A 21,885-nucleotide genomic window follows, 5' to 3' on the forward strand; every position below is an offset into this window, starting at 1 on the left:
GCGAAAATATGGATGAAGACCTAACACTTAGGTATAGTTGTGGGTAATTAATTAAGTATTATCTGAATTACTGGCTAATTGAGTGGAAACTATGCTATCAGGGCGTGGCTCAGCGAAATGGGTCAGAGATCACTTTATTGAATGTGTTACGTACACTTACATTAATATGTCAAACTGAACGTATGTATGTATCAAAGTTCTAACTCTTGCAGTTTTATTGCCTTGGGACTGAGAACCATCGATAGGTGAAACCGCAGAGCAGAGATAGTTAATATGCATGGAAATAAAATTAACTATTATTGCAGATACACTTTCCAAGTTGTGCAATCATGTTTTCTTCAATAAATTGTAAGAAAACTTCGTCAGCAAATTAAACTGCTCGTGTATTGAAATTGCAAATTTTATCTAGGTTGAGTGTTCAAGTGTTTATTTATTCAGCTTAATTTTGCCAACTGTCTAGGAAAAGCATAATAGACAAATATTATGTCCCATTTATGGCACGTTTTATTGCAAAATATTGCAAATGCGGTACTAAATCTGCGGCTTTTAGTTGGAATTGCGAAACAGATCATGTGCTTTAGCGATTTCGAAAAATTTTAAGACAAAAAGAAAATTTCAAGAAAACTATATTGTATTGTATAAAGTAATTAATAATAATGATTGTCCGCTGTATTTAAGTCAGTGATGTCACTTAATGAATGCAAGAGCCGAAAACAGAAGCAAATGTACTCATTGTGTTGACCCGACTCACTTCACCAGCTTACACGAATATTAAGCAGACTTTACAGTCGAAAGTCGGCCATTTTGTGACCAATTCATTTTAAAACTTTAATCAATTAGCTTTACCAAAAAAATATAATAGAAAAAATAATGGCTATGTTTGGGTGTAAGCTAACATATCTTTTGACGATGCTTTTAATTAAAACAGGAAACCCCGCTCATTTGTAACACAAAACGTCTAATGTATCTATGAAATCATAGTCAAATGTAAACACCAACCTTTGCTTTTCAACTCCGATTTCCTGCTCTCCATTGCAGGCCGGGCGGTAGACCACGATGCCATGTGGCCCCACTCCCACGCACGTGCTGAGCCTGCAGCCGCAGCCGCCGCCGCTCTGCCCCGACGTCAGGCACCCCACTGTCGCCCCCCCGTCGATCTCCTGCTCATCGCGAGCCCTAGGCTCTTCAGCCTGCTGCCTGTGGTACAGCAAGTGGCTGTACAAGTTGTGAGCGTTGTTGTTCAACGTCACAGGCTTGCAGAAGAACAGCTCTTCCCCAAACGACTCCAATTTCGATATCTCTTTCAATAGTCTGTACTCCGCTTGCGATGCACCCATACCGGTTATCTCGCAGTGGTATTCAATGATCTTGTCAACATGATCCTCCGGTCGTTCCCCTTGTGGTCCAATTTTGTCGCATTCCTCGTATATGTGTGTAGGAGGGAGGTCTGGGTCGCAGTCACCTGTTTCTGCTTGTGCTATGTAAGCAATGATCCTTCTTGCTACTTCTAAGTCAGCCACAACTAGTCTCCCTTCAGTGAGGTCAAGTTTAGCGTGGAGGTAGAACTGATGGCGGGTGGGCTCGTTGATGAGGAGATGCGGGGGCACCCAGAACTTGACGCGCAGGTTGAGGCGACCGCCGGGGATGCGGTGCGGGTCGAGGGGGTTGCGCAAGTTCAGCCACCTGCCGGGACCAGATCCTGGCGATACGCGGAGGCCGAAGTAGTCCGCTTCGGCACCGATCTCCAGTTTCTCGCATACCTGGAACAAGTAACGATACTGTTAGTTTCGTCAGAATAAGTAGAGTATTGGATACAATTAAAAAAAAAACGTGATTTCACACGTGACAAAACGCATGTAAACAGGATCCAAATAATTAATTAGATTACCTACTAACTTTCACAACACAATTTAGAATTTGCCATATAATAGTATAGTACAGTCAAAATGTGGTGTTGTAACAGTCAAAATTTTGCAATATGAGAAGTGAAAGTGGCCTAGTCAAACCCTATTATTAGGAGCTATTTATCAATGTTGAACATGTTTGCTCTTTGCTGGAGGCTTGAAGGGGCCTCTCAACATGCTGCTAAAAGGCTTTTTGCCAAAATCGTTGCTTGATTTCTGGCTGATTGCCACCGCATTGTTGGGAAAACTTTAGCGACAGTTTAGGTAATTCGGAGGTCTGGATTTTTGATAGACTAAACCTTTAACATTTGTTTGTCCTCGCTTCTGAGTCATTCTGTTTTGTATATCCGGTGCTCTAGGTATGTGCGTTTTGGCCATTTAAATAGATTCCAAGTGTATTAGCATACTTCTTTGTTTGGTATGCAGCAGTTACTGCGCATTTAATGTCAACAGTAACGAATAATAAATACAGGTATGGAGTGTTTACTTACTGCGACGCACATAATTGTAAGTATGCATGCACTTACGATGTTTTCGCAATTAAGAACTAAGTAGGTAAATGTTTTGGCTATTGAGGCCGCCATATCGTGCTGTCGAGGTAAACAATACAAGATATGTAAAACCTCGTTTTGTTGTACTGATAACAGCTACATGGTAACTCAATACTGTTGTTGTTACAAACGCAGATGCGAAAATAATGTCCATAATTAGTGACAGCTGATGATATCACAATCGAGGCATAGTAACTGCAATTATATTTGCTGCACGCAATTATTGTCCGATAACAATTATTTCACTTATTCCCATGAGGATGGGCAAAACAGGGAAAACAACAAACAGTGTTCCGACGTTATCGATAACATTTATCCAAGAATTGTTTACTTATATAAAGTCCTCATTTTCACATAGCTAGCCTTGAAGCATGGCGAATGAGAGAATTTTCTTCGCTATGTAATTCGTCTGCAGCAAGAAAAACAAACGTCATCGATATAATAATTCATTCAGATTTACTGGCTATTGTTTTGATTTCAATCAAAATATACATTAGATTCCTTGTAGAGTGTAATATGATAACATTCGGTATGGGTTAGTACACCTGTCTTTGTTTTTTAAATGAACTGAACTGATATCAATGTGATGTACCTAATTACTACTTTGTAATCTAATACACGGAACCTATCTGACATTGAGATCTATGAAATCTAAGCAGGTATTTTTTCACCATCGTATTCTCACTATAAGTTTTTTTTCATTATTATTTATCGCATCTTCATGATTATTTTTTGTTTGTTCATAATTTAGTTCAATGCCTTCAATGATATCATCATTGATATCTGTTATTTTTGCATCAACATCACTTGCTGTAACTGCTGAAACCATATTATCTTTATCGAGACACTTCTAAACATTTATGTGTTCAAAGTCCGATTCTCAATTAAGATTCCTTCATTTTGCAAAGTCGTGCATGCTTATGTTATGCACGTTGTTAGCTAAATCAATTGTAAAGTGCGCTAAGTAATTGTATCCCATCGTTCTCATTGACACCTTATCTTCAGCATCACGTTGCAATCCTGCGCTTGTAGTAAATATTTGTCATGCGATCTCATGTTTACGTATCAAGATATATCATGCGAATTAGTTCCTTACATTTGTTTGCCATAATATCAAAACAAAGTTGAGGCAGAACTACTTATTTATGTTGACCTACCTTATGTGGGAGTCTATTTATAACTGGTTTGTCTTTTATAGCAAGCAAACCCATATCCTTTTAAAATTCTAGATATGCAAATGTTTTATAGTTCACGTTGCCTTTTATATCAGTATAAACATAAGTTTATATGTCTCTTAAACCATAAAGACTTTGATACTATTCAGTTCATTGTTCTGTTCAGGCTCATTAATAATTTCCACTCGACCGTCAATGTATGATTGAAATTTTTCCTCAAGGCAGCCTAATTGACCCAATATGTTGCATCTGATATATCCTTTATCTAACATCACGGCATCACGCTTGCATCTCATGCGCACCACGTCACTCACGTCGTTATTTAAATAGGAATTATTTAAACATGCTACTAACTCGTGCTGTGTATTGATTCAGGAAATCTTCATGAAGCTTGCATTTTGTTTTGCAATGATCAAATGCTTGTAGAAAAGGAAAATTAAATTGCCATTTTATCTGGGTTCTAGTCGATAAATTCTTTGTGTTTAGACTGCTAGAAGCAAAAAAAGTTATGAAGATGTAATCAGTTTTTCCTATTACCATAATATTAGTCAGGGTTTTACCCAGTTCAACAAAAACGTTGAGTAGTTTCCATCACGCATTTACCTTTCAATTATAAATAAAAGCGACTTCCAGCCAGTCAGTCCCCCTACCCAGTTAATCTACTAATAGTTCCCTACCGACAGTTAATTAAAACTACAGTTGCTGCTCCCAAGGGTCGTAAAAAAGCAATTTGCGTAATACCCGGTACCGTTGGGAAAGCACACGTGTAAGGCATTTCGCGAAATTGCCGGACAAATTACCCTGGAAGTAAAAGCCTGAAGTGATCGAACGTGTAAGACACCCATTTTGGAAAATTCGATTACGAAAACATGACAGTTAAAGAACTTGTGGGATTGTTCGTGTCCTATTCTTCTTGGAAAAGCTTGATTTATTTGATTGTGTGGTTGTCGAAAGTCTTTTAGAAATTGACATTGCCCAGTTGATTAAATTATCGACATCCAAGAAACAATTGGCCACAACAGTTCCAAAATTATTCTAGCCGCGCCCACTTTCATGCATATTAACATTTAGGGAATTAATAAAACCTAATTTAAGCGTCGCTTACTCGCCAAGTAAAATAATGATTTCAACACAGCCGAACAAGAACCCCGAAAGTCAAATATTCGAATAACAAATGACTCATTTCGTTCATTTATTTAATTGTTTGCTCAGTTTTATATTATGTACTCGGTTTAATATAGAGGACAGTTTGTTGGACATTGATATGGTTACAAACAACCTCATTACTGACGGCTGTCAATGTGGAGTAGCTAACAGTATGGAAACCGTAACACCATAACAAGCGCTCCTTTATGACGAAAAGAATAGTGTGGTAGATGCCACAGTCATTAAAGGGGTACTAACCATGGCTTCTAATATATTTCGTGCTGAAAACTCATAACGCATAAGGCGACAGATGAAAGGACTTTTACCAAATAGAAATGGCTTGTTGATGCTGGATGATTTAGTTTTCTCAAAGAAAGTGTGCAAGTCTGTAATTCCGTATCATCGAAGACTTCAACCGTGATGCCTACAAGTATTAAGTTTCTGATGTTCCACATCCCACCTGTCGAGTGCTGATCGACTTCCGCAAATCAGTGTGCTGTTACTATTTTTTGCTGCTCAATCATTTGTTGTGGGATGTTAGTTTACATAATTTCCTCTTTGGCTAGCATTACGGAAATTTTTGGGCTTTCCAATGCAACCAGATGGATACTTTCTCCAAGAGTATTTTAACGTTTAATTAGATTTTTGATAAACATCAACAGCCGTGTTAACTTATCATATATTTGTAAAGTCATGTTAAATGTTTTCAACGAATTAAAATTAAAGATCATTAACCTCGTGCAATGATAACAAGTGCCCTTTCTTTCAGCCACATGTAAAATCAACTCTATATGGTTCAAATTAAGTCCAGTTATCGAATGAATGGTAGTAAAATGTTTAAATATGTATTGATAAAAACTGTGGAACTGTTTTGGTGAATGTTTCCGCTGCACCATTGAATTTAGATTGTTTTCTTAGTAAAATACTTCCCAGCTGTGCTTGCTTCTCACACTGATGGGCTCACATTAACCTACCTACAATATGTGGATGATTTATTGCGTTGATCTAGCTAGGAGAAACTATATTTTCTGTGCCATGGGCTGTCATGGATGACGCTATGCGTGCTCCACAACGCGTAATCATTAAACAGATTATGTATTAGAATTAACACAAGAGATTTGTTGCACGAACAAAGAAAAGGCTGTTGTGTATACAAATGACTACATATATGTGGTACTGCAGGCATGTGGGGTACCACTTGAAACATACTGCCATCGAAACCCGTTCTCTCCAATCACATACGATAACGGAAAGACAGGTAGCAAACACAAAGGTTTTTGTTCCAACCTCGCGTCTATCTAGGACGAGATACCAATTTTATCAGCCAGCCTCTTGAGTTATCTCGGTGTTACGGATTTCTATGAATATAAACAGATTATATTTGGCAGGACACGAACGCTAATCTGCTCGGTCGACCAGTTGATCGATTTGTTGGGTTCACAAAACGAAAGTGCGGCCGCTGCGCTCGATTTGTTGGGCGATCGATCGAGCGGTGCGCGCACGCAGCCCGTGCGTGATTCTGTCGAGACAGCATTTGGCGTTAGAGTGGGACGGCGAGAAAACATCTGGGTTGGTCGTTTTGTGATTCAATGTTTTTGCTCTTCTATTTTTGTTTCGACTACACGATGCCAAGAGAAAAAGGATTTTGATTTTGCACTACACTTACTAATGCTCCAATCTGACCTATTTCGGAAATATCTTGTTTGTTTGTACCGTGTTCATGCCTCACGAGCGCTGCTGGCCCGTTTGTTTCAAACACTGAAATGTTTTCAAACAAAGATCCGAGTCTATCTAGGTGATTGTTGATTTGGTAATATTCGGAGCGTTGAAAATGCTGCTGTCTGGGAATAGTAACTGATTTATTGTTATTTAGTAATTTAGTTCAGCACATTTCGCTTGAGTTGTATATTTCCTAATATTTTTGTTTAGATAGCGTAGTTATTAAATATCTTTATACTATTTGTCATTTATTATATCACCTTAAATGAATACTAGATCGTAAAGGCCAAGTTGGTGGTTTAGACTGTATCTAAACGATTCTTTGTTATATTTTCCTTTGTCAAAACAACCTTCATTTTTTGTTGAAAGGTCCTTGTGGATCTTTTGTTTGGAACCCGTCAGTCTGGGTCGCGCACCCATCCGAAGCTGATGTGATTAGCCCCGTTACTATAGCTGGAACTCGTAATTCCCCAATCGATTTTATCATTATGTAAATAGCAATGAGTTTTGTCATTAATAATAGATGTTATAACAAATCGTAGCCCAGTACTAATGATTTGTTTTGGCGGAAGACCAATTCTGTTTCGGTTCTTTGTTCCAAGTTTGTTCCCAAGCTGCCATCTTGAATTGGCTTCCAAATGGGCATAGTGTAGTATGGAGTCAACGCCCTTTCATGTCATGTCAGAGTTGTATTTAACTTTATTTATTTTTTATATTCAGTGTTATCACATTTTCAATTCCACTTTAGTTTTTGAACGCCATTGTTCTGAGAAGACAAGCAACAATCGACGAATGTCAGTTTATTCTGATAAAATTAATTGCTGCAATTTGAACATTGATATCCTCGTATTGTGTGGCAAAAGATTTCTCTCACGAGGAAAATTCAATAAACCATTGTAATTATACAATAGGTAGGCAAGTATCTGCACCTAAATTTCCTTGAGGTATTATAAACATTATTGACTAGGGACAAAGTCCAATGCCTTAAGAGGACGAATTGGAATTTTTGGCGCCAAGGATTTCAATTTTTCTCAGTAAATACAAAACGGATCAAAATACAACTTGGTTACCTGAAAGTTCATGATATAAGCCTTATTTTGTTAGTTGTAGAAACATGATTAGGTAACTTTTATAACAGAGAAAAATATATCAAACATACCTCTTTTTAAAAAGAGATTCACATATTATGGGCAAACGGGACCGATTTAAGCCTCTTAACTTTTTTAGTAGTTGAGTATATACATACTCTTTAAAATGGTAGTAGGAATTTTTATTAAATTATCATTTCTAAATATTAAAATTACAAAACCATTTTGTCGCTTACGACTTTTAGTTATAAGCTAGCGCGCGTATTGTTATCCTCGCCCCGCTCAGACGCTCCGACCCCTTTTGGCGCCTTAGATGCGCGTGCCGGTTATGGAATTATTGTTGACCACTTCCTCGCCTTAAGGAAATGTCGAATAAATTGCTTTAGCTCTTTTAATGACAGCAAATAATGACACCCTGCGTAAAAGTCTCATGCCTAATGTAGTAAACAAGTAGGTAATATCTTCCTTTTACATTGGACCTTTTTTCTCATCTCACGTTTAAGGACCCATTTCCACATAGGGTGTTTTATTGAACCCAGGTTCAGAGTCAACCAGTTCTTGGCATCGTGAGGTCGACGGCCCGAGAGGATGCAGCGCACGTGCCCCGCTTCTGAACAACTCCTAGTTACGCCAGATTAGATTCACTTTTTAATAATAGCCTAGCCAAATGCCAAGTTTATGTAACATAAGGAAATAAGAAAATAACTGGAAGATTTAAATTAGGAATTGTGACAAATGGAGTAGAAGTGGATAAACTAATAAACATTTTGCCTTTGAGATGAAAGCGAAAACAAAACGCATCTGTCAAATTCAAATAAGGAAAGTCGAAGTGTGAGATCAAAAATGTCGACGTTCTTTTTTTTCGCCTACACATATCTAGCTTGTGTAACCATGCCATAATGTTGGTTTTAGAACAAAGGTTTGTACTCATGTTCGTTTTTTGAAGTTAAGTGGTCTTAACGGTTTTAATGACGGAAGTTCTTGTCAAACACTTCCTGCTTCGAAGTTGCCAGTAGCAATTCGGCAGTTCAAACTATTCGTATAAACTTTACTAAGGACACTGCAAAAACCTTCGTTCACATTGTTACTTTGAATAACATTCAAGTTGTCATTGGCACAAATTCGGTCCCCAACGATAAAACGAGACAATCCTTTTTATGTCGGACCAAAAACAGAATGGCTGTATAAGGGGATCATGATTTTTGCATGAACAAAATCAATTTTCAATTCGTAATCAATGATTGTCACGAAAATGTTTTACTGATTTTTAACGCGCAAAACCGTAATCAACTCCAAACACGTGGTTATAAATGAGACTCAGTGTATGGTGTTTTCTAAATGCCAACAAGGACATAGCCACAGCGCAAAATAAACTCTGTATCAAGTAATTGAAGTGCAGAATGCTCAACTGCTGCTAGTAGACTCGTTTTACCAGTAAGCTGAGAGCCATATTAGATTATGACGTAATTTCCGAGCGTGGATTATAAAACGCAAGGGCAAGTGAAGTCTCGTAAGTAGAACTTAGTTTTTATCTTATGTTAGTGGTTTATGCAATACTACACAAAGGAGCAATGAGGAAGACCAAGCGTTCGTAAACAAAGCTATAAAGTGGACTATATTTAGAGGAGCTAGGCATAATTAGACGACTGTTAAGATTCGCAGTCCAAAGCACGACATTTTCGCTAAACCAATTAATAGTGAAGCTCTGCAGGGTAATGAAGATAGAAATGGCAAAAGTATTGACATTTATCAAGGTGTTCTTATTTTAGCCGCAACATAATAACTAAAAGTAGTTCTGAACACTCATAAATACGCACAAACAGGGTCATTAGAAACACAATGTAATAAAACCTTGGACATTTCCACTTAGTGACTATATTTGAAGGAATTATTCTCGAACTTTGTCCCTGCTACTAATATTGTGTCGAATTATATTATGTGCAATGAAAATATTTATAAAACAATAAACAATGGCGGGAAATAAGGCGGTTTGAATTGAATGCAATTAGCAACAAACGTGACGATAATTTGGTAAAAATAAAACTTGACTAAAATTATGTTCTTTCCTGTTGAAGACACTTAGAAATGCAAATTGCGTGAGAAGTGTTTCTTTTTAGCTTTCAAAATGAAAACTTTTGAATACTGCAGATTTTTATTAACTGAAAGAAAAGATAAGTTGTTGTATGTTCAGCTGCAAGCTTCTACGTCGCAAAATATGGAACATAACTCATGATTGATGTTACTTATTTTCTGCGCAGCAAATATTTTTATTACACGTAGGCCGTACGTTGTTATCAGAATTTTCGAAAAACAACTTAATCCGTGCATATGATAAGACGGTATTATTTCTTTTCTTTCATAAATAAGTTTTGCAATAACACCGATAGTTATCACTATCGATATTTACAATACCTTATTGTTTACAGTGTTTTGACGTTTCCATAGATACTGCGATTATCAACATCATTAACGTTAAGGTAGGCTTCAGCAACCCGGTATTTTTAACTCCTAAAATCTGGGGATTTGGGAAGGCAGCTGATCTTCACAGGAATGTAAGAATAACATGTTATTCATATAATAATCCCAGTTTATTCGAATATCAAGAGCGGCTAACACAAACAGTGTTTGTGTACCTGTGAAGTAATACTGCATATTGATAAAGTTAGGTCATGCATGGCGTCAGTAAATATTGATAACTCGCCTGTAATGGACTGCCATTATGTAACTACCTATGTGTACTCTATTAAAGTATAAAATTTTATAACTGCGTTGCATCCGTTTTCAGACTTTTCAGACCAAGTTTTCGTGTCTGCAAATATTTGAACAGTCAAGAAACCGTCCATCATCATTGTGTATGTTTAAGAATTGAATCAACATTTACCGAAATACGTGTAGGTGTTTCTAGAGATGAACCAAAACTAGAAAAGGTACATTTAATTAATTCAATCATGATATTTGTAAAATGTTATTGTACAAAATAAAGTGACTAATGATGACTGCTAAATAGAAACTACTGAATCTATTGCTTTTATGAGTAAACATATAAATCTGAATAAACGAGTTGGCACTAGCATTATGTCAATAGAACCTGATACAAAACAATAATTCTACATTGCGTAGCGATAGGGCGTGATCAATACACAAATACCAAGAACTGCGTGTTATTTCTGAACCAAACAGGTTGTGAAGGAAAAACAATATTTATATACCTGTGGCGATATTCTATAAAACTCGATCAACAACTCGCATTTCACTTCGATTCGTAATGTCATTTCATACTTTAGGGGAGGTAGGGGAGGGATGGGCACTTTTTCACAATTTATTGCATAAAAAATCAGATTTTACAGATCATTATCAACTTTTATTGCCATTACTTATATTCGGCTAGATATAATGAAAGAGCTAAAAATTACACTCAGTTTCAACATTACGAGATATTTAAACGGTTTTATTTAGCTCACCCCGTTTGTTTTATTATTTATTCTTGGATCAAATTTAGTAATTCAAATTTCACCCTCTTCCTGTCAACCGATTGGTCTGAAATTTTGTATACACCTTTAATTAAATCCAATATGGCCGCCGGCACAAAATGGCACAGCCCTCTCAATATGGGTATCAAATGAAAGGGCTACACAAGTAGAATACTGTCAGCAACCCCAGCGGGGCCCAACAGGGCCAAGGCCTGCCTGCACGTCGATTCTATAAAATTCGAACAACAACTCGCATTTCACTTCGCTATTCACTCTCACTTCGCATTCGATTCAGAACGACCTTGATTTTGCATTCTGTAAACATCACCTAATCACTTGCGAAGTGAAGTGAGCTCGACATCGACCAATGCTGTGCTTAGTGACTTCCCCACTCGACAAAATGTCAACCGAGATTAATCAGTTTTTAATTTTATCAGTTTTGACACAGAATTTTAGCTAAATATGATGTTTTAGTTATAATTTGTTATTGTAAGGAATTTGAGGCAGCTTTTAAGTATAAAATAAACAGAAATCTCTAAATTCGTGCTGTGAATATAATCTATGCTTACCCTACGAAAAAAAATACTGACAGCGCCAATTTGCCTTTCTTGCTGATTTTGAGGAAACCTTATATATTTTTTTACTACGGCATATTGTTCAGAGCTTCCACTACTTCATTTATGCAACGAGATGCAGACGGTTGCGATAAATAAGTTCTGATGCCCTCTTTAATAACCTTCTGGTAACTGCCACTAGCCAAGAATGATAAAGTACATAGTATCTGTGAAACAATAAATCAATAAAAAATGTAATACCTACTTTATCTGGATTTAGTGAAAACAAAATTGAGACCAATTTGGTTATTTTCATGCTTAAGAGAATACCAATATTATAACTGAAGTACAGAGTCTTTTGAAAACATATCAGCTGGCGGGGAAACCACATAAAGGGAATACTCCTTATTAAGAACTAAGTGTTTTTCTTATTATTGTGTGCTTGATTACAATTTTTCAACTATAAACTGTGTCAATGCTTACTTTTACACGAGTTGTAAGTCCTTTGCCTCGACGTTTTGTGGGCTTTATCAGGGGCAGTAAATCAGACTCCAGTTGGTCAATTAGCTCCTTTGACAATCTATATATGCTCACATAGTCATCATCGCTAGTTAATAAAGATAAACTACGAATTCTAGCAGATTGTTGACGCTTTTCTAAATTATCTAAAGCATGAGCTTCTTCTAATAAAGATTTAAGCAAAAACATTCTAGCCATCGTTAAAGGTAGGCACTTAATCACTTTAAAACACTTAGAACTTTATTTAAACACTATTTTAAATATAATAGTCTCTAGATCAAGTTGGCAACGGTACCTGAAACAAGATTCTATAAAGGATTTTTCGCGCAGATTTATAACCTCACAAATTTTCACTGACGAAGAAGAGCAAAAATTTACAAATTATACATTACATGGTATGTCCAAGCCTCCCTACCGTAGGGAGCATTGGACACTTTGACTTAGTTTATGAAAAAAATCGGTAAAAACTTTTAAGTTAAACGGTTTTATCTTATGTGCACTGAAAACTAGAAAATAAAAATAGTTACTTACCTGTCAACCTACGTAGGTGGTCCCGGTCATATTAGACTAAAATAAAAACGTGGGGCCCATTAACTATTGCTGTAGTACTCTCTTCTAAAGGTATAATAGGTGTGGATTGCATCGACTTACTATAATTGTAACTGGAGATTTTGACAATCAATAATTAATAATAGAAAGTACACATACCTTTCATTAGTTTTCTCTTTATAACGATCCGAAACCGCAACAAAATATTTAAGTACTTTTACGAGTGTTTGTTCTTGACAACTCACAGAAATGACAGATAGTCTATGGATGAACACCGTTACCAGTCGGTAACGTAAACTACCCAATAAAAAACAAAACTATGATCAGAAATCAGAATAAAAGGACCCCCTTTATTCTGATTTGATCATGTCTCCCAACTGCCCATCTCTCCCTACCTCCCTATAGATAGACAGATTTTGACAGATCTGTCAAAATCTCGACTTTGATTTAGTTCAACTTGTCAACACGCTCGATAGTGTAGCGCTAGTGTAGTTTGACAATGTCAATCACGAAACTTTAAGGTAGAATTCCGTGGGTCGCGATTGTCGCAGCCGCGCGCGACAAAAGTCAACCTATGAAAATGTATGGCACCGCTGCCGAGGGCTGCGACAGTCGCGCGCGGACGACGAATTTCGTGAGCCGCTCGCGGCCGTACGCTTCTCAACATGGTCTAGCGCTTAATAACATCTATAGAATTTTAGTAAAACCAGAATTAAATTTTTGACAATGCCGCGAGCAGCTTACGAAATTCGTCGGCCGCGCGCGACTGTCACGGGCCTCGACAACGGTGCCATACATTTTCATAGGTTGACTATTGTCGCGTCCACGGAATTCTACCTTTAGATCGAAGTCGAAGTGAGAGTGATGTCGAAGTGAGTTGTGATATTTTATAGAATCGACATGCTGAAGTAATTGTTACTTTCGATGCACTTTGATCACATTCACATCATACAAGATTGTCTTTCCTGGGTTTGGTCAAGTTGGGTGACTGCTATAAACGTTGACGACTAAATTAAGATCTTTACGATGAATAGTGAGAAAGCTCACATCCTCAATTTTATGATAGCCAACGTTAATTCGATGGTTCAACTATCAAAGTACTAGGTAATACAATGTTATATCTAGACTCTCTAACAGCAGGAGAAATCTTCGCGTACTATCATTCAAAAGTACTGAACGTATTTTAATGATACTTTCACTTTACTGCACATGTACTGTATCACGTAATAGCTGAAGGGATATTGGATGGTTGCCATCTTTGCCGAAGCCGGTGTAAGCTGAATCAGAGAGATTTTGTTAAACATTTATCTAGGAGCAAGTCTTGATTTATCTTCCTTGCTATCTTGCGTTTTTTGGACGTCTTTTCTATTAGTGACAAAATTAGCATGTAGTGTCCCAGCTTATACATTAAAGATTCTCAACTTGGATTTTCCCACCTCTAGTCTTTTGAACAATATTGACTTTTTCAATAATAAACTGGATTTACAATACGACGCTTTATTAGCAAAACAAATTGCGCACACTACTTGATTTTCAATGTCAAAGGGTCACTTTTATACGCGGGTTGCATAACATTTTTAGCTATGATAAGCGTGCATTTGGAAACAGACGTGAAAATGTGAAGAAAAACTATTGCAGTGGCGCCAATATGTTTGCAGGTGAACATTTTATGACGTGTCTGAGCAATATTTTAGGCAATTAAATGGTGAAAGCCACTCTAGTCTAACTGTGAGAATGATTCAAGTCAGCCTTTAACAAGTTGTAAGCCAACGCACTTGGCACTCACTGTTATTCAATAGCCGTGTTATGTGAGACTCTTAGGATACGAGTTATTGACCCACATGGTAAAAAACCGTAGAAGATAATAATCAAGTACATTGCCGTACAATTTTGTAAATGGTCAGTTAAAACTGAATATTTGAAGATGGTTCTATATTTAGAAGACAATTGTAATTCTTTCCAACATTCAAGGAACTTGTGGCCAAAATTCTAGCTAGTAATCTAAAGCAAACATGTACTCAATATAAAGATACACATCGAGCCAGACCGTTTACCGACTTCACCTCAACATTTACTTAGTAATAAGCATAGATTACGCATTTTATAGCCGTCCTCAACAGCAAGCGTGTTTCGCGCGCAAAACAACTCCGCCATCTTGAAGCCACCTATTCTATATTCAAATTATTACACTTGACACCGGTTTGATACTGGCCACTTCCTATATTAAGTTGTATCGAAATATTATTCTATTTAAACCTGCTTGAATTAATTAGGAAGTGCAAATATAGACTTACTGCCTCGCAGAAAATGATAACAACAGAATGATAATTTAGAACCCACGCTCCACTTTCAAACATTTAAAATTGAAAACAGTTATTTTTAATTGAAATAGATAGGTAGCCATTGTGTGCAAAATATTCACTTCGTTCAAGTTAGATCCCACCATCTTGAAAGCAAACAAGTGATATAAAAATCAAATAATTATGAGATAAGTTTTATCTTGTGTGTACTAAAATATGTGTTTCTTTGTTATACACAAAGATCTAAGCTTAATGTAAAAATAGACCAACATCATCCTTTAAGCAATAAAACAAGATTGCTAGAATGGTCCTCGTTAAGGTCAAGTTATGTTTTTTATTTACCAACTTTGCATAAAGCTCCATAAACGTGCGTGATTAATGTTGCGTCGCTAATCCTCAGAATAAACAATTTAATATTGGAATGCGCATTAGTTTATCGTATTCGTAACAAAATGAAATGAAATGACTTCGTAACTGCGCACTATTTCCAAAAAAATAGTGTGCACTCAATAAACCTAAAAGATATCTAAATCCTTACATTTCTATTTATTTTCGCCGATACATAATCCTCGTGTGGTGACGTCACAAGATAGAAGTTATCAATTAAACTCTGGTAGCAACGAGCGATAAAAGTGAATTTGCGAAAATTTCGCAAGCACGACCGATTACCGTTCCGATGTTTTATTAGACTTATCTATCATTAAATAAACTTTAGTTTCGCGTTTGGTTAAGATTGCAGCTTGCTGCGTAGTTTCATTTGCAGTTTTTTTGCATCCGTTTTAGAATAAGTTTTTTTTTGTCTGGCAACCATTGTCCTGTCAATCGCGTACAGACAGACACATAAAAACTTTTTAACATAATCCTTTCGAACTTACGTTACGCTACCTCTACGAGCCCCTCGCGGTCTAAAGTTCACTTTTTGAGTTTCACAACCGGTTTCTACGTCACCTCTTGATAGATTAGTTGGTACAAAAAACCGACAGATTTGTGAATCGGGTCAAAAATGCTCATGTTTTTTGATGGAGGTACCTTTTTCAGATATGGATAATTAAAAAATAAAGAAAAATAGAGCAGATGCAGACAGTCTTGGTTAGTTGAGTTTGACACAAAAACTTATCTGGACAAAGAATGTAGGTTGAGTGTGAGACATATTTAAAAGGAAATAAAGTAGGTTATGATTTAAATAGACTCGCTACTCGTGTGTTTACGTTCATTTCGTTAGATGTCAGAAAACTATTTCTGAATAAGTGCAGACCGAATCGTTTGGCTCCAATAAATATCAAACAAAAGTATTCGTTTATGATCAAAAAACCTTTCATACGACCTATCGAGCATAACCTTCTATCGTATAATAAATGGAAGGTTAAAAAAATCTGCCAGAGCGGGCAACACCGAATAGGGAAAACTATTTTGGAATGGCGCCAAAATACAAATATTTTACAATAACGCTGTCAGCAAAGTTTTATTTTTAAAATGATGTTTCATTGATACGTTATGTTATCCACACCGCTGTTACTACGGCGAACATTGTTTAGCTAATAAATAAAGAAAATGAGATAGTTCCGTTTACGTGATCGTACATCAAAGAACGAATTGGTGACATTGTTGAGCATAGCAAAATCACCGGCAATTTAGATTTAAAAAATAGTGAACTACTCAAAGAGGTTACGACGAGAGAAAACGATTTTTCCAATTCTATTGACCTCAAATTTCCCAGAATCCGCAAACACCTCCATTAATTTTATTACATTCGCTTCATAAAGCATCGATGTCTAAACATTTTTCCTCGTGCGAAAGGCAAATAAACTGACAGCGGATCTCTCAAGTTCAATCGCTGAGTTTACCCGAATGTTTGGAGTAGTTCCAACGCAACACGCGGCCCGAGCGTGCTCACACGAGGGATCTCCCACAACATTGTACTTTACTCTCATGTTGTTCCTGAAAATCAGCACAAGGTTCTGAATGACTGGCTTGTGCAAATAGACTACACTAAAGAATTATGTCACTACGCAGAAGACGATTTAAAATTTGGCATATGTCTATATGATCAAATCTAATTCTGAAACTAATTTGTTTTCGGCATTCAAAAATACAAACATATCGCAGATTCTTTTGGCATAGTAAAATGCATCAGTAAAGAGCATTGCATTGCCAATGCGTGTTGCAATAAGACCAACACATAGTATTTAGCAATCCAGCAGCAAAATACTCCCATTTCAAGTCAAGTATTTCAAAAGGAAAATCGATAACTAGATAAATCTAGTAAATTATTAGAATTACAATTGTCAGGAATCTTCTAAGCATTGTTAATTACAACGACACACTTTGAAAAACACCGATGGTCAAACACTATTTGTTAAGCCTTTTTTCAGAAAAGTCTGTGAAAATCTATTGTAACGTCATCACGTTTATTGCTACTGTTCTCTGACAGACGCTGAAAAACTGTGCAGACGTCATTAGCGTAATGAGTGTCTAATTTTAAAGCACGTGACGCTTCTCTAGAAGAAAGTTGGGCGTGTCTAGCACTTGCGCACTAATTGGCTCCATCATCATTAGCGAGCCTTTGAAGTTGATTAGAAATATGTCCTTATGATCCTTCAAAATTCGAAGAATCGACATTGCTATTATTTGTTTTACATACATAGATAGATTAATTCCAAGCAGAACTGTTTATAAATTACTCATTATAGTCTTGCGTGTCTAACTGCTAGTATGCCAAAACACTTCGTGTGACTTGGGGCAGCGATTTAACGATACCACAACACCATTATTTTAATTATGGTAATTGAGAGGGAGAATTTGCTTTGTAATGTTCTAGGAAACGATTTCAATACGTTTTGTATCATGATGTAGTTATTTGAATATTGCCTTGAAGTATTTACCATTTGGCAGCAGAGCAAAAGGGGTGACTGTCTTGGAAATGTCCCATAAACTCATAAGAAGAAAGAGGATCATTTAAGCTATAATTCGGCGACAAATGTCTCCTATTGAGTATACTACATATACCGGTAGACAAATACAATTACACGTTGACTGGTTTGTTGCCCAAATATTTAAACAGTCGAGTTCAAGTGGTCGACCTACTTGCTAGCGATCACGTTGCCTTCTGAACTTTTCCAATGAGGTTGTAACATTACTTTGTGTTTAATTGCTGAAATAAAATGCAGCTACTTTATAGATATCGTGCGTCATACATAAGTAAGTGTTGGGAAATTCTTTCTTGCATGAAATTGTTCACGCTGTTATTGTATGATGGTTGATCGAAACAATTTGGATCACATATGAAAATTTGCCAAATTGATACTTAAATTAGCTATGTATATCGTCCCAAACGTTGAAATGTTTATTTCTTGACACTTCTAGATACAGTTGTGTAAAACCAGTTCATAGAAAAGGCCATACAAGTAAAATCTGAACAATAGTGGTCGCAGTGCAGCGCCTAGCGTGACGCCAGTATATAGCTTCGGTAGTACGCAGTGACGATCACGTATGCAATCCCCACTAGTACCGGTTAGCCCACGGACGCTGCCGAGGTGGAGAATGCACGCGAGCACCACGTGCTCACACCAACGTAACAATATTATGTACACAAAACATTATCAAAAGCTCTCGTCAAATCTTCGCAAATTGCTTCTAGAACATTTTTGACTCGGTTATCGCTAATTCCATCACACCATATTTCGGTGATAAATGAGTTCGTTGAACATGTATTTTTTCTAAATATTGCGATAACCTATCAGATGGGACCTTTGCCCTTGTAAGTGATGGTGATGACTTTAAAATGACTTTGTAATTACATGCATACTGAAGCGAGGTCCGGTTTTTATCAGGAGTGCCAGCAAATGAACGATTATATTATTGATACGATGATTAAGTACCTTTGTATCAAGTGATAATGATCGGATTAGCTGTTAATGTGGGCTGCAATAAATTACGGATTTAATGCTAGTATCCAGGCAGACATAAGTCGTGAATAAATTAGTTGCTTGGTGGATAAGACGGACTTATCTTGGGAATGATCGCAGTAATCATATGAATGGGATTATTTTCATTTTACATGCATGAGAACTTGAATTATTTCGGTGTATTTAAATAATTACTTTGAGATGTAAGAAAATTATAAATAGCCGTAATATAACGAATGCATGGAAAACAAACGCCTAGTAGATTCCGGCAGAACCTGCTCATAGACGCAGGTTTGAATAATGTTTATAAAATGAAGTGACCACATCTAAATTGCAATAACTTTTGAAGGTTACCAATAACTACGCCGTTAGCTTAGCCCACCATATGATATCCAAAACCGGTTATAAGTTTATACAGAAGTACTTTACTCTAGAAGAAGAGGATTAGACTACAAGTAAATGCAGCAATATGTTTCCAACAATATTCAAATATTATTTACGTTTTCTATAATAACCATGATAGATAAAAAAGACACAATAGTCGCAATCATGGAAAATAAATATTTTTTAAGGTCAGACTGATAATTCAGTCGAATCTATCATAGTCACGGTACATATTTTGATAATAAAAGTTATACATGACTCATGAATGACTGTAAAGTATGGCTAATGTTTCATGCCATTAAGTTGCTGATTTATTCAACTTTTTACATCGATAAGGACATTTTTTGCTGGTACATGTGTTCGGTTATCACTCACTCAATATATCTTACGCAATATAATGGTGTGTCTTGCTTAACAACGGGAATTATCGGAAATTAGGTGACGTGCTGATAATTATAAAAAAAGCATTATCTTTCAGAGTCATGGCAACTGCGATATCCTTTTGCTCTCCGTTATCTCTTTTACTAAATGTTATCAGAAACTTGTAATGATCGATATAAAAAAGTTCGTTTACATCACTCCTGTGGTCATTATCTGCAAGGAGATTATAAGCTAAATTGTGAATGATCTTCGGAAGTCAGGTTATCTCGGGTTACCATTAATTGTTTCATGTTTAGTGACGTTTATCATCTGTCAGTTACTTTGTAATTATCAATAATAGCATTAATACGCCAATATTTTATATTAACAGCATAGTTTTGTTTAGAAATGATAAATTAATAGACATATATTGTAGGAATAATGTTTAAGTACTAATAATTGCGATCATTAAAAACATGTTTTGATGACATTAATGTGCCTGTTATTACTGTAAGTAATGTAATGCATTGTTATTTTCAATGTAAATGTTTGCTCTATGCTTATAATGTTACTATAATTGGTAAAATCCAGTAACTGTCACGCGTTGTTATTTTCATTTCATATAGGTATTTATGTCAATTTATCATTATAGAAAACTACGTATGATAATGTATAATTAATCGAACTCGGAGGACTTTGACCAGGAATTGTTAAAACCAGTCAAGCGCGTCATCAGATTTTCTGAGAATTTATCGGCCCTTCAGAAATCCCACGTGATATTTCCTTTTAAGCAGCTTATTCTTTTATCTTTACATTTAAGCTTTAAAGTATTAAGTAATGACGTATTCTAAATTTTGATTGATGATACTACCACACCCACTTCACTTATTGCGATGTTAGATGTCCGATTTGGAACAAATAATATGATAAATATCGTACGATTTTTCTAATCCTCTAACTAACATAACAGATTTGGATTAATTTTCGAATTGCGTATGTACTTGGTGCGCACCAAAATTCCTAGTATATCTTCAAATTGAAAATTAAGATTGATAGATTTGCAATCCTTATCGTAGCACTCTGCCATATCAATTGTAGACTCATAACAATCTACCCAAATGTGATTACAAATGGATATTGAACTTGCTGATACCAACATGACTTTCAAATTGCTTACGTAAAAATCTGACATTTAAGTCTGATCATCGCAGCTTCGGATCTTGAATAAGACGATTAAATAATAAATTGACAAGTGGCTTCATAAAGATTTCGTTAATTAAAGTTAACGAGAGTGTCGAAATCCTAAATCTCAAACCATTCCACTTCAATCATACATCATTGTTAGATTCATGGTCAGTATCTACTTTGTCATAGAGTTCAAAATCACGTGCATTATTTCCATTACCATCCAGCATAGTACTTGGTGCTCGGATTCCTGCACTTATTAATTCTAAACCAGGTAATTATCGTACAACTGGTGCACGCTGCAGCGCCGTGATTGCGAACCTTGGCTCACATTGCCATTATCTTCGCACACTCAAGCGACCTTATTACCTACCGGTGCTACCGTTCTATCAGCTCTGACGTAGCTTAGAGCTTCTTGCACTTCTTTTGTTTCAATATCTATATTAGGATTATCTTTTATCTTTATTTATTTATCTGGGTTTCCCGGATTTGTCTTAATCAGCATTTTATTTGATTTTGTGATATTTTTTGTGTATTTGTTTTCTGAATAGTGATGTTGTCTGTTTAAAATTAATAACATCCCTGACACGATATTCATGATTGTAAAATGTGTGTCTGCTTTCGTCGAGGTTAAATACTCTTTGTTATCCGCAGTTGCATGTGGATCAAATTATGTATCATTTATCCTCGTAACATCTGGACTCTGGCTGAACAGAGCATTATCATTGTAAATGGCCAACACATGCAGCATGTGCTGCAGTTCATAAGAATAAAAATAACTAACTTTGAACCTAACAGTCATACAGTCTAATTGGTTACTATGAAATAATGCAATGACGAGCAATACTGCACAAAAAAGTATATCGTTAATTATGACCTAAGTTTTTCTAGGAATTCACGTCACAGATCCATAGGATAAAAACCAGAATGTCATCATGTACTCGATTGTACTCGTCATTCGGAATATTTGTGGTTATCATACTTTGTACTAATGCTGTGATTATCTACAATTTCTCACACATGGAGCATGAGGGCTTCCGTGTGGCTATCTCAATTCCTCGTTGTGTCATATTCGT

General features: G+C 36.3%; 1 protein-coding gene across 1 annotated transcript in view; it reads right to left on the reverse strand.

Annotated features, from left to right (window-relative positions):
* Dnr1 (defense repressor 1) overlaps window positions 1-21,885 on the reverse strand; it is a 30,665-nt gene that overhangs the window by 3,880 nt on the left and 4,900 nt on the right. The window contains exon 2 of the mRNA XM_049845588.2: window positions 1,000-1,760. Coding sequence (XP_049701545.1) covers window positions 1,000-1,760 — 761 coding nt within the window. The remainder of the gene's footprint in view (window positions 1-999; window positions 1,761-21,885) is intronic.

This window comes from Helicoverpa armigera, chromosome 25 (genome assembly GCF_030705265.1).
Source record: "Helicoverpa armigera isolate CAAS_96S chromosome 25, ASM3070526v1, whole genome shotgun sequence".
NCBI lineage: Eukaryota > Metazoa > Arthropoda > Insecta > Lepidoptera > Noctuidae > Helicoverpa > Helicoverpa armigera.